Genomic DNA, 14,266 nt, shown 5'->3' on the forward strand with positions numbered 1-14,266 from the left:
AGACGATGAGTTTTGGGTAATAGCAATGGATGTTTTACATCAAAAGACAACCGAGACTTTTGTAATCGACCTCCTACTCTCAAAAGACCATATTCATCAATAAAGGGTGCGAGTTTACGAAAAGGTTTGGGTAACAGCGAATTTTGTTGAATTTTGAGGAAAATATCCGAAAAAACGTCAACTTGTACGTGCTTAACAATGTATCGTAACGCAGATTTCATCTCTAAATGACTGTTCAGGGAATCGAAAGAGGCAGCATTGTTTTTTCTTTGAAGTTTAGCCACGAATTTTAAGACGTAAACCATGACTTTCTGAATTTTTATCAGGGATGAAAATTTTGAAAGTAAAGTAGAGATGATATTATCCGAAATGACCGGTATCAATGATAATACAGTGGGCAATTTTTCTTCTAACATTTCCGTGGAGTGGGAGGAGTGAAAATTAACTTGAGAGGGCCAACACTCCCTTGACTTCGAAAGAAAATCAGGACCACGCCACCAGAGTGAAAATTGTAGTAGTTGTGCCGGTGTCAAACCACGACTAGCACAATCAGCAGGGTTTTGGTTAGATGGCACATAATGCCAAGAAGAACATGGTATAAGTTCTTGTATGTGTCTTACTCGATTGGCAATAAAGGTTTTCCATTTATGCGGAGAAGAATTAACCCAAGTAAGAGCAATCGTGGAATCCGACCAAACATGAATATCGGAAAAAGAAAAGATATGCTTAAACGACTCTTTAATGAAGGCGACTAGATCCGCCAGCAATACAGCTGCCAACAGTTCCAATCTTGCAATAGATTGTGTCTTCAGAGGAGAAACTCGACCTTTAGCACACACAAGTACAGTTTCAAATTTATCAGAAGTACTAAATCGGAAATATACAACGCTGGCGTATCCTAACTCTGAAGCATCGCAGAATCCATGAATCTCAACTTTAGAAGATTTATTAAAGCCGAAGTGTCTAGGGATTTGAATGTTTGCAAGGTCAGGTAACTCGGTTTTAAATTGATGCCATACCTGTTGTATTTGTTCAGGTGGTTCATCATCCCAAGATACATTGGATTGCCACAACTGTTGTAGCAGATGTTTGGCCCTTAAAAGACACGGGGAGATGAAACCAAGAGGATCAAAAATACGACTAATTTCCGAAAGAATAGCCCGCTTTGTACAAGTTTTGTCAAGGGGACAGTAAGAATAAGAAAAGACGTCAGTCGACGGGTCCCATTTCAGGCCTAGCACCTTAATAACGGAAGGTTCCTCTTTATCAAACGAACAAGATGTCAGAATATCGGAGCCAAAATCTTGGAGTAGACTGGGATGGTTGCTGGCCCATTTGCCTAGCTCAAAACCCCCGAGCTTTAAAAGTTGAATGAACTCTAACTGTAGAGAGCGGGTAGATGACAGAGAATCACAACCCTACATTAGAGACGCCTCAAACCTCAACGTCTAGTTTTGCGCCGACGTCTCTAATAAACGCTAACCTTTCCACACAATCACGTTTAACATTCTCGTCTGTATTATTATCAACATGTTTGATACACATTAAAGATGTCTACGGTAATTTTCAGAAAGTTCGTATCCTACTGGATACAGGCTCGATGGCTAATTTTATTTCAGATAGTTGTTTTTTTCGCTTAGGTCTTTCCCGTAATAATTTATCAATCCCAGTGGAAGGTCTAAACGGAATGTCGACGTGTATTACTCAGGGCACTACGTTCTGTCATATTACACCGTGTGATCGTGACGGCCCGATCTTCTCGTTGGACGCAATCATTGTGAAAAAGGTGTGTTCAAATCAACCCAAGGTATTTATCAATCCTCACGATCTTATTCATATACGTGATCTGAAATTAGTAGATCACACATTCTATCAACCCGGTCCGATAGACATGCTGATAGGTGCTGAATTAGTTCCTCTCTTTTTAAAGTCTGGTCGAATTCTTGGCGAACCAAACCAACCTGTCGCTTTAGAAACCATTTTCGGTTATGTGCTACAAGGGCGAGTCTCTACGGATCTTTCAAATTGTAATTTTACCGCTTTACATACTTCTATGGATACAAACATAGATAGTCTTTTACAAAGGTTTTGGGAAGTCGAAAATATATCTAAACCTGTCATTTTGTCCCATGACGATCAAGTTTGTGAAGATATTTATAGGGCATTTACTTTCCGAGAGTCAACAGGCAGATTTTCTGTTCTTCTACCGTTTCGACAACCCAATCCGGTCTTTTGCGATACTTATTCTCAAGCATATCGTCGTTTTTGCATGTTAGAGAATCGTTTTAAGAAAATTCCGGATCTCAAAGAAAAATATGTTGAGTTTATGAATGAATATATTACTTCCCAACATATGGTCCCGGTTCCTGAATCCGATTTTAAATCGCCTACCTCGTATTATTTTGCTCATCACGCAGTTTTCAAAAAACAAATTGTTAATTCGTCTCTTGTTTCCAAAATTCGTGTTGTCTTCGACGCCAGTCTACGTGACGTTCGAGGTGTGTCTCTCAATGATACTTTATATACAGGTCCTAAGCTTCAAAAGGACATATCTTCGCTTTTACTTAATTTTCGATATTTTCGTTACTGCTTCACGTGCGATGCAAAGCAAATGTATCGACAAATTAACGTAAACAGAGAATTTTGGAATTATCAAAGAATTCTCTGGAGGTCGGATTCTTCTAAACCTCTCCAAGAGTACTTTTTACGTACTGTTACGTACGGTGTTTCTTCTTCACCTTATCTCGCATTAAAAACCTTACAAGAGTTAGCTGAGTCGGCAGAGTCTCGTTTCCCTAAAGCTTCACAAGCTTTAACGCGACATTTTTATATTGACGACGGTCTATTGGGAAGTGAAACAACATGTTTTTGGGAAACATTTATCAACCCAAACACTTCAGAGTCCTTAAGGAAACGTACCCGTTCTTTGTATAGAAAGTTTAAAATGTCATTTTAAGCTTAATTTACTGCTATTCCCGGAGGTCCTAAGAACAGAAGAACCACCCCAATGAATTCGCGTACATACGTATTTTGTTTCGTATTATCGGACACTTTACAACAACCTCTCATCGTGAACAGAAGCAAGCAAACCAGCATCGGGTGTGCATCCCATTTTTATCCTTAGACCGTAGACTCCGAGCGAGGCCCAACCACAGACAAAAGGTAAGTGAATCTCATATAGAATTGACAATAAGATATTAAATCTGCCAATTGTTATTTGAATTGCATTTTATTTTACGTATCTATTTACGAACATTTGCTATTTTTCGCTAATTTACTTACAAACAAATTATTTCATTTTTTCGTTATTATTATTTATCGATTATCATTTAACCAGCGACCTCTTAAGTTTTATACAAAACATTTGTTTTTCAGACAAGTGAATTCTCAGAACTTGACAATAATTAATCAGCCAATTTGAGTTCGAGAATTTAAAAGATGAACTAAAGCCATATTATATTATGATTAAATAAAAGATTTAAAACTAAATAAGGTCATATTCTGAATAATAAAAATAAAATATTTAAATCAGTCTTGATACTTTTCCAAACAATTTGCAATAGCCAATTCCGACAGGGGCGCTGAAGATTTCAAAGATGGACGATAACTTGGGGAAAACAAATCATTTTGTCATTTGATCTCTAAGCTATAAAACCTTAATATAAATCATTTACACGTGTGTTTTGTAAAGTAAAAGTTGGAGTACGTTCTTCAAAGTTTATTTGTTTGTGATTCGAGTTTATACATAAGGTAATTGACTCCCAAACTTGAATAAAAATAAAATTAAATGTTTGTTTTTCTACAGTATGTCTGAAACAGGGGAAGTAAAATTTACATTATTTTAATTATTTATATGGTTGCAAGATCGGCAGAGATCTTTAGTTTAGGGTGAAGCATTTTTTGAAGCTGGCCACGTTATATTTTGTAAATTACGCCTTACGTTTTTTACTAATAACTTCATGAGACCGTAGTGGCAATTTAGCTGATGGAACAGCATTTTTCTTCAGTCTTCTCAATTTAGTTTCAGGTGTTACTTTAAAGTAAATTAAGTATAAATATATTAAAATATAACACTTGGAAAGTAATCGTTCTCAGTAAAATGTAAACTGCACACAGTCATGTATTTCGTTATAGGTTTGCCAATTCGCAAAATGCATTGCCAAACTTTTCTTTTTCCAAGTTCATTTATTCTTAACCTTATCAATCTATTTAATTATTGTTTCTATATCAATTTACTTGTATAAACAAAATGGGTGGTAACAGATGTGCCATATATGGTTGTGACAATAATTTGAAGAGTGTGAAAACCAAGAATATGCCTGTTATTTTTCACAGTTTTCCAAAAGGAAAGGATTTAGTGTCGAAAACTATAAGGGCTGAATGGGTTAACCGATGCAGAAGAGCTGATAATTTTAATCCTGATTCTAATAGAATATGCTCTGTTCATTTTACAAACAATGACTATGAAAGAGATCTTCAAAATGAATTATTAGGTAAAATAAGAAAGCAATAAAATGCCCATAAAATTTTTTAACGTAACTTATTTTAGGTTTACCTACTAAACGCCTTTTAAAGAAAACTGCAGATCCAACACTTTGTTTATATAAACATACCTTTGACACTTTCTATCTCTACTGGTGAAGGTAGATTAGATGTTAGAAACAGAAAGCAACTTGTAGCAGAAATTACAAAGGTTACAAAGAAGAGAAGGAGTAAGGTGATGCCCGTGAGAAAACAATGGACCGCCCATCGAGTTAGAATCTAGATGGGACCGCCGGAGTGATGACGTAGATTTTATTGACATCTGTAAGTTTTACTTTCCAAACAAACCTTGTTTTTGTGTGGATAATTTGTATTTTTCGTTATTTTTTCATTTTTTTTTACAGAATCTTTCCGCTTTTTGCAAGTTATAAGTATTCTAATAGTTACTACAACAATTTTACAAGGTTATGTAAATAATAAAGCATGTTGTTTTATAAAAATAGCAATAAAATGCATGTATCAATAAAGTAAGGTTAGAATGTCTTTAATTTAAACTTTTAAACTATATATCAGAAATAGAACACTGAATTATGATGGTATTATCGTAAATAACACTATACTTAAAAGAAAAAGTAGCAGAGGAAGCAAAATGTTAACTTTATAGAAATTAAAAAGTCTTGAGATTAGACATTTTAACTTTTGTTTGGAAAGTAATAATAACAATATGACAGCTGTGACGTCACACTCCGGCTGTCCATTCAACTCCAAAAAGGGAACGATTATCGTTTTTCTTACTGGTTTTAGTATGTAGTTTCTTGTGAATAAACCATTAAAATCGTTTAAAGTGTGCCACGATTACTTTGCTTCCCGCAAAACAGGCCACATTGGTGAACCGACAACTATCTAAATTATTATGAATAGTGAGTACGATGAACAGACTCTACCTACTTGCTAGAGTGGGAATCAAAGTACCAGAATTCTGGCGTGCCGAGCCAGAGCTATGGTTTCTCCGACTAGAAGCTCAATTTCGACAAGCAAAGATCACCTCGGATAGCTGTAAGTTTGACCACACAGTAGCTAGCTTAAACAGTGATATATTATTAGAAGTAGTAGACATAGTGAGAAACCGTACTAACGACAATGCCTATGATTAATTAAAAGCCCGGCTTCTCGACAGATATGGCATCAGCCCAGATGAAAATATCCACAGGTTGATGGAACTCAAGCAAAGATCACCTCAGATAGCTATACTGCCCTACTAAGCGCAAAGAGGGTATCTACATTAGACTTCAAACTGAGAAAACGACGTTTTAAGTTCAAACCTCATTTATTTTGTTATTTTATTAGATAAAACCTTCAAACCTTTTTTATACAGTTTCTTATTTTATTCTTTAGCTGAATGTACTGTTTTAATAGTAAACGGTGGTAAAACTTATTATTGTACATTAATTATACCAGATACTGCCAACAATATAACGAAAAATGCTAGAATGTTTTAGTTGTAACTGCAATTTACTACGCGTAATAAGTGGTATCTGCGTAGTTACGTCCAAAGTAATTAAGTAAAAGCTAAAAGCAGATACAACTAATATGGCTTAGTATTATATTAGTATTTACACTGGATACCACCAATGATAAAATAATATAAACTAGAGATTACTAGGATATAAATGTATTAACTGAAACTTCCAATGATTAATAAAATGTATTAAATTGGTTATGGCTGAAATGCTCAAGTAAAAGACATCTATCGACCATTAACGCTTAGTAATCTATCTAATAATACATTTGATCAGTTCAAAGTTCTAATGATTTTTTTTAAATTTTGTTTATGTATTCCCATTAACATTAAATATAAATTTTATATCCTCGTCAGACCCGAGCTTATGCAAAATTAATCAGAGAGTTATTTTATTAATTTCCGATCTAAATGACTTCCAAACATGTTATCGAAATAATTTTTATTAAGGTTTTTTTTTTCTTAAATATAAAAAAAAATATGTCCACGTATGTGACCGTTGGGTTCATACAACACTATATTAACATGCGTACATTTTACTCATCATTGTATTAGAGGTAATAAAAAAGAAACATTTTTCGCTAAATAGTGTTTATTATATAGATATATTTATTAGATGTATATATATATATATATATATATATATATATATATATATATATATATACTGAAAAAGCGATAAACGCTTGTCATCAACGCTGATCAAATAGAATACAAAACTCAAATATTTGGGTGTGCAGCGGAAGATAGGACAAAGAAGTACTCTTTTTAGTAAACCAAGCTTTCGCAAATCTTTATTTGCATCATCAGGGTGCTACAATAAACAAAATTAGTACAAAATACAGAAAAAGAATTATTTTGCATCTTACACTAATTGAGGTTAGTTGTCGTGATGTTTATCAAATGAAATGAGCAACTCATTTGACCCCTACAAATGATGGCGAAAACTATCCAAAATTGTTTTTTTAAAAAAACGTTCTTTAACAAATACATATTTAAAACACATATATACATTAACATAATTTTATTTAAGTGTTCAATCCGTAACGACCGTACAAAACAGCAACCATACTGTACAATTTCTATGGATTTCTTTACAGATTGGACTTCAAGGGAACGAAGAAGCGGGCCGCATTGCCCAACAAGCAGTGAAACCGCGAGTGAAGTGAGAAATGTAGTGCTAAATGACTTAAAATCATTTGTTAAAGTGAAGGTCGAGAATTTGTGGTAAAAACAGTGTGACAATTCAACTTAAAAACTTCGCGAAGTGAAAACATATGTAAAACCGTGGAAATATTAAATTTCCAACAGATCTCAACTTGTTATTACTCGACTTCGTCTAGGACATACCCGACTTACCCACGGGCATATATAATAAGACGCACTAATCATACTTTATGTGACAATAATTGTAACGTTCCACTCAGTATTAAGCATGTCCGTAGAGTATCCAAACTACGAGTTGAAGACAGACCAACCACGTCATCGGATCAACAAGTAAAATCTTAGGAGAAAAATGTAAAATTGAATAATTGGTAAAACTTCTTAAAGACATTAATATACAAAAATTTCATATACATTAATATACAACAAAATTTAATATTAAATAAGTAAATTATCTCATGTATATGTATATATGTCGCTAATAACCTCAGAGGTTGATGCGAAAATGTTTGTAAATAAAAAAAAATATATTTACATAGTAATACCTGCAAGTCATTGTCGACTATGAAAATAACTGAAAACATTGATGGTAGTAGATATTGCAGAATAAAATTTTTTAAGGTAGTTGATGGAATCTCTATACATATACTTTCCTAGGTATTGCAGTCTAACGAACTCCAGAACACGTTATTTGGGAGTATAAATTTGTTGTCGAGAAACGTACCTATTTGTGTGAAATTCTTAATAACAGACCATCATAAGGTGATAAACGTGGGTACAAAAATGATTCTTCGTGTCAAGCATTATAATACCCTGTTATTCTTGGCTATATAAGCGGCGTACAGGATACTATTGTTACGATAAATATGACTCATGTCTAAACTGTTAACATGTTTTTCTAGTAGTTTCCCCTACGATAAAACCTGTCTTCTTTCCATGCTGTTCGAGAGAGTTCAAGAAAGGTCACCGTCCGGTTCGAGGGAACTCTGGAATAACGGCTATTTAATATATATATATATATATATATATATATATATATATATATATATATATATATATATATAGAGGAAATTTTTATTTGTAAAAAGTTAGTCCGAAAAGAGAATTGTATCGAGCCGTTGAATTGTAACGTGGAAATAAATTATACAAATAGTGTAAATAGTGTAAAATAAATTATTGTAAAAATATATATATTAAATAAAGACTCTAATAAACTAAGTGTTAGAAAATTATTTTATAATAAATAAAGTTATTAAATTAGATTCATAAAAACAGTTCACTATTATAGCGGTATATAAGAAAGGCAACAAGGATAATGCTAAGTTTCTATCTATGTATGTTCTGACCTTTTTTAGTCAAAGTATTCATTTTATTCATGCTGATTAATAATTAATACTTTACAAATTATACGGAAACAATGAGAAATGTATGTATGTATGTAATAAAAAATGTATTACGACTTAATTTAACCTTAACAAAAGTAACGGTTACCGATACCGGCAGAACAAAAACAATAGATATAAATATATATAAATATATATATAAGTATATATATATATATATATATATATATATATATATAAATATATATATATATATATATAAATATATATATATATATATATATATATCATATGATATATGATGATGATGATGATATATACATATATGTCTATATGTACATATATGTCTATATATATATATATATATATATATATATATATATATATATATATATATATATATATATATATATATATTTATATAGGACAGTCCTTACAGTATGGATCCTGACCTATATAGAAAGATGTAAGCCGGTGTGGGGTAATACTGTACTTTGGTTGCATTGGTAGTGTGTTGACTAAATTGTGCATGATATGATGCTGATAGTAAAGGCATTCTGGTGCCAAACGTCCACAAATCCTTTCTGTGAGTCCCCGTTTGGGCTTTTTTAGGGGAAACATCATTACGGGCTAAAAAAATTAGGATATAATCTTGGAATCTTATACCTTACAGGTAAGAGTGTTGAGTTAGTAGATGCGCTTAAAAGAAGAAGAGTACAAATTGCCTGCATTCAAGAGACTAGGTGGAAAGGCAAAATAACACTTATAATGGAGTTGATATAACTGGTGGTAGTGAAATGAAATATAATGTAGTAGAAGTTGTAAGAACGAGTAATAGGATAATGTCAACGAAATTTGTACTTAAGAAAGACGTATTGAACGTTAAGTGTATATGCTCCTCAAACTCGTCTAGGTGAGAATGATCAATTAGGAGACATACTGTCAGTAATATTCCATCAGAGGGAAAAGTCATAGTAGAAAGTGTTTTTAATGCACATTTCCACAATCCAATACAGAATATGGAGCAATACATGAAGGACTAGGTTTTGGAACTAGAAATAAAGCTGGGGATGATACGCTGGAACTAGCAACACCATTAGATATGACGATGGCTACTACATTCTTTCAAAAGAGAGAAAATCAACTTATTACGTACAAAAGTGGACAAAAAAACTCCGAAATAGACTTTTCATGACAAGAAAAGAAGATATTCGTGAATACAAGGACTGTAAGGTAATAGTTAGTGAGACTGTAAGCCAACAACATAAGTTGCTTATACCAGACATCGAAGTAAAAAGCGAAACTAAATCAAAACACACAAATTCAAATGATGGATGTTAAAAGGTGATAAAGAAGGTTTAATCAGGGCAAACATAGTAGAAAAAATGTGTTGAAACATAAAAGGAAATCCTAATACAATTTGGAGGAGGATGGCCAGCATTGTTAGATAGACTGCTATTAAAATACTTAAAAAAACCTCAAGAAATAAGTTTGAGAATCAAGAGACCTGAAAGCGGTCAAACGAAGTTCAAAAATAAGTAAAGGGAAAGAGAAAATTATATAAACAGTAAAAAGAAAATAGGTCGGACGCATGTTCTCAAAACTATACGGTCAAGAAAAAGGAAGCGAAAGTAGCAGTAGCAAAAGATATAACGCAGCAGCAACGTATACGAATATATACGATCAACTTGACATCAGGAAGGAGAAACATAACTACATACAATAGATAAATATAGAGCAAAGAAAGCAAAAGATTTTAATCAGATTAGATTGATGTATCCGAGATGAAAATAATAAAATACTAGTTCACGAAGAGGATGTCAAAAAGAGATGAAAAACGTACTTGTACAGTTTATTAAATAAAGAATTTGATAGAAAGCCAGTTGGGTTAACGGAAAAAGTAACAACAACTATCACCAAAATAATAAAAGAGAAAGTGGTCCAAGCAGGTAAAACAGTTGTACCAGATGATATTCTAGGGGAAGTATGGAAAGTTTTAAGATAGACAGGAAAAAGTTGGCTAACAAGATTATTTAACAGAATTATGGAAGTGGGACAAATGCCTGACGAATGGAAAAGCAATATATTAGCACCTGTTTATAAAAACAAAGGAGATATACAAAAATGCACAAACTACAGTGCCATAAAACTACTTAGTCACACTATGAAATTATGGGAGAGAGTAATTGATAGACGGATAGGTACGTAAAGAAACCGAAATATCTGATAATAAGTTTGGCTTTATGTAAGTAAAACTAGCCAGAAACCAAAAGGTGGTCATGATACCAAAATAGCATTACAGCAGATTATAAAAGAAATACGGAGACATAAATCTCTCCCTAATGATTGGGATATTGGAATATTGGGATATTGGAACACTTTGCACCAAACACAAAAAAGGAGATATCTTTGAATAGTCTAACCACAGATGAATTACGCTTCTAAATGCAGCTTATAAATATTTTCCACAGTGCTATGTCACCGTATAGCACCATATGCAGAACGAATAGTAGGAAAATACAAGGCTAGTTTCAGAGGTGGTAAATCGACAATTCACCAGATTGCAACCCTGAAACAAATTATGGAAAAAACACTGGAATATGGCATTAATACTCATCACATATTTATAGACTACAAAGCAGCCTACGACTATGTGAATAGAAGAGAAATGTTCAAAGCAATGAAAAAAAAAAAACTAACTCTGAAAAAAGTTGAATGTAGAGTACGAATTCAGGGGGAACTGTCTGAACCTTTTAAAAACAAATAACGGGCTGCGCCAGAGAGACCCTCTCTCCTGTATACTGTTCAATCTAGCTCTTGAAAAAGTAATACGTATGTCACAAATCACAACCACTGCTTCAAAATATTATAAATCATTGCAAATCCTGGCCTATGCGGATGATATCAATATTGTTGGGAGAACGGAAAACGCTGGACGAGATGCGTATGTAGCATTAAAAGAATCAGCTATAAAAATAAGTTTAATCATAAACACCAACAAAGCGAAGTATATAAAAATAAGCACGCAGCCACAAATAATATGAACACTTGTTCTAGAAAACGAGTCATCGAAGCAGTAAACGAATTTGTATACCTGGGAGCGCTTCTTAACACTGAAAATAATACTACCGCAGAGTTTTCACGGCCAACAGATGCTATTTTGGACTCAATCTCCTCCTTAAATCTACAATTATATCGGAAAAATACAAAAATAAAACTCTACAAAACAATAATACGCCCAGTCATAACATATTGTTCAGAGATCTGGACTCTATGAAAACATGTGAATGAGAATGGAGTGAACTTTATAAAATTGGCAAGTTCGAACTTTATAAAATATACCAGGAACCTGATATCGTAAAACATATTAAGATAAGACGTCAGGATGACTAGAGAGAAATTCTTGAGGAGGCTATGACCCACGTAAGTTTGTAAAGCCAGAATGATGATGATTATGTAAGGCAGATCAATAAAAGATGCAATTTTTATTATAAGGCAGTTGATAGAATACAGACATAAAGAAACACACGCTCATATGTATTGATTGATCTTGAGGAAGCATATGATAGAGTTCTTCGAGAGATTCTTTGGTATGCGCTCAATAAGAAAGGAGTTTCCGGTGAATATGTAAAGATTGTGAGAGACTTGTATGGGGGAGTAACAACTAATGTGAGGACAGATGTGAGAGAACTGATAAATTTAATGTGAAAGTAGGATTGCACCAAGGCTAGGTTAGGTTATCCTTATTCATTTTCATTAGTTTTGTACTGTAAAAGTGGAGACAGACTCTTAACGAAAAATTTAGTAGGACAAAAACAAGTAGGAAGTTTTATACTTTTGACGATGAAATGATTGTGAAAAGGAAAAGGTTGTTGTGAAGGGGTCGATAGTCGATGAATGGAAAGGAAGCGAGTGGTGTATTATGTGACAGAAAAATTCCAATGAAGCTAAAAGAAAAATTCTATAAAATTGTCATAAGACTAGCTATTATCTATGGAACTGAATGTTAAGCAGTTAAAAAGGAAGAGTAACAACTAAAGCCTTTGGCGGAAATGAAAATGCAAACTAGATAACACTGTGTCGGAAATGTACACAATAAAGATTAATATACTGGGACTTTATTGGGACTAGGATTAATATACTAGCAGTTTCCAGAATATCTTCGAGAACTGCTAAGTTGTATTTGGCATCGTATACCTTTCTACACTGCGGCATGGAAGGATTCTTGTGTACAACCGACACTTACAACTCAAGGACTACAAAAGCATGATACAAATATAACAAAGAATATAAGGTAAATATAGTACACAACATTGTTTTCCCAAAATTCAGTTAAACCGGGACCTTCATTTTACGGGTAATATATCTCTGGCGCCAGCTTTAAGAATTTAAATGTGAAAGTAATATTTCACTACTTATATAAGGGTGGCGTGAGTATTAAAAGTACAGTTTGTAGAAAACGGTTTTGAAAAGTAACATAAATGATCACTATATTTAACAAAGAAAGCTGATGTGTCTGAGAAATAATGAACGGGGTAAGGTATGAAATACCAAGATGTGTAATCCAGTGAGATAGTGAATAAAAAATCAATACTTGAGTAACGTTAATGGTTGGTTTTTCTGCTGTTTATATGATACGTTTTAACGGCGAGATTAAAAATAAAAATAGGTAGTTTTAAAACAAGAAGGTATTTTTTATAGGCAAAATTTTTAAATTTAAACCAATTTGGAATCAGGATCATTATCAATATCATCACTGAGGCAATCACATTTTTCCTTTTCCTCCAAACTTTCTTTTTCTTTACTTTCAATGTCGTTCAAGTCAATATTAAAATTGCAATCTGCCGGATTTGATTTACTGAAGTTTATTCCTACCATTGACTTTTTTCCAGATAGATTACTAATACTTCTGATGGACTCATTTTTCTTTCCATACATTTCACGGAGTTGATCCTCTAATTCTTCCCGTGTTACAGGATATTTCATCTAAATCAAATAAAATATGTAAGTTAAAAGAATAATACGTTAATTATTAAATAAAATAAGACACCGCTTACGATTGCATATCAACGTATCTGAGCAGATTCTCGAACATGTAATAGTTCATTAACAGTTTTAAAAGAAACAAATAGTAAAGAGATAAAAATTGAAGAAGCCGTCCTCATCTTAATAAATAAAGCAAAATGTGAAGCAAACACAACAATAGAAAGCAGCAAGATTTAGTTACCGATACTGAAAGAGGTAGTTATTAGAAATAATATACCACTGTAGTTTCCTACATCCAGCTTAGAATTCTTGTACCCTGTAGAAGTTTGTACAGATCTTTTGCTTGGTGTATCCTAAATAAACCAAGGTTTTCTCTTGGTTTCTCATATAGTTTTGTCTTTTGAGGTCTAGCACCTTGCAATCGCATAATACATGTTTTACAGTTTTTGGTTTCTTATTACAATCTGCAGTTAAGTTCTCCATTATAAATGCTCATTTTATTTAAGAATTTTCTTACTGCTGTATATTCGGTCAACATGCCTGTTACCATTCTTAGTTTGTTCCTGCCTTATGGAGCAGTTCCTCTGTTCTTTCATCAGATTCTCTCCTAATACAGCTCATGACTTTCTCAAATCCAGTTATCTACAGCCCTACGTACTGCAGACTTTGGTACTCCTAGAGTCACAGTCGGTCCGTTTGATCTATTTGATCCTCTTTTAGCAAGTTGACCTAAGATACCCGGTTGCCTTGCTACCCAAATAATCACAACCAT

General features: G+C 33.2%; 2 protein-coding genes across 2 annotated transcripts in view; one reads left to right on the forward strand and one right to left on the reverse strand.

The window, feature by feature from the left end:
- The window catches only part of LOC140443422 (uncharacterized), a 183,830-nt gene that overhangs the window by 101,933 nt on the left and 67,631 nt on the right, over positions 1-14,266 (forward strand). The window lies entirely within an intron of this gene.
- The window catches only part of LOC140443110 (uncharacterized), a 50,019-nt gene continuing 48,528 nt past the window's right edge, over positions 12,776-14,266 (reverse strand). The window contains exon 7 of the mRNA XM_072534190.1: positions 12,776-13,494. Within this exon, the coding sequence (XP_072390291.1) occupies positions 13,225-13,494 (270 nt within the window). The 3' untranslated portion in view covers positions 12,776-13,224. The remainder of the gene's footprint in view (positions 13,495-14,266) is intronic.

Source organism: Diabrotica undecimpunctata, chromosome 6 (genome assembly GCF_040954645.1).
Source record: "Diabrotica undecimpunctata isolate CICGRU chromosome 6, icDiaUnde3, whole genome shotgun sequence".
NCBI lineage: Eukaryota > Metazoa > Arthropoda > Insecta > Coleoptera > Chrysomelidae > Diabrotica > Diabrotica undecimpunctata.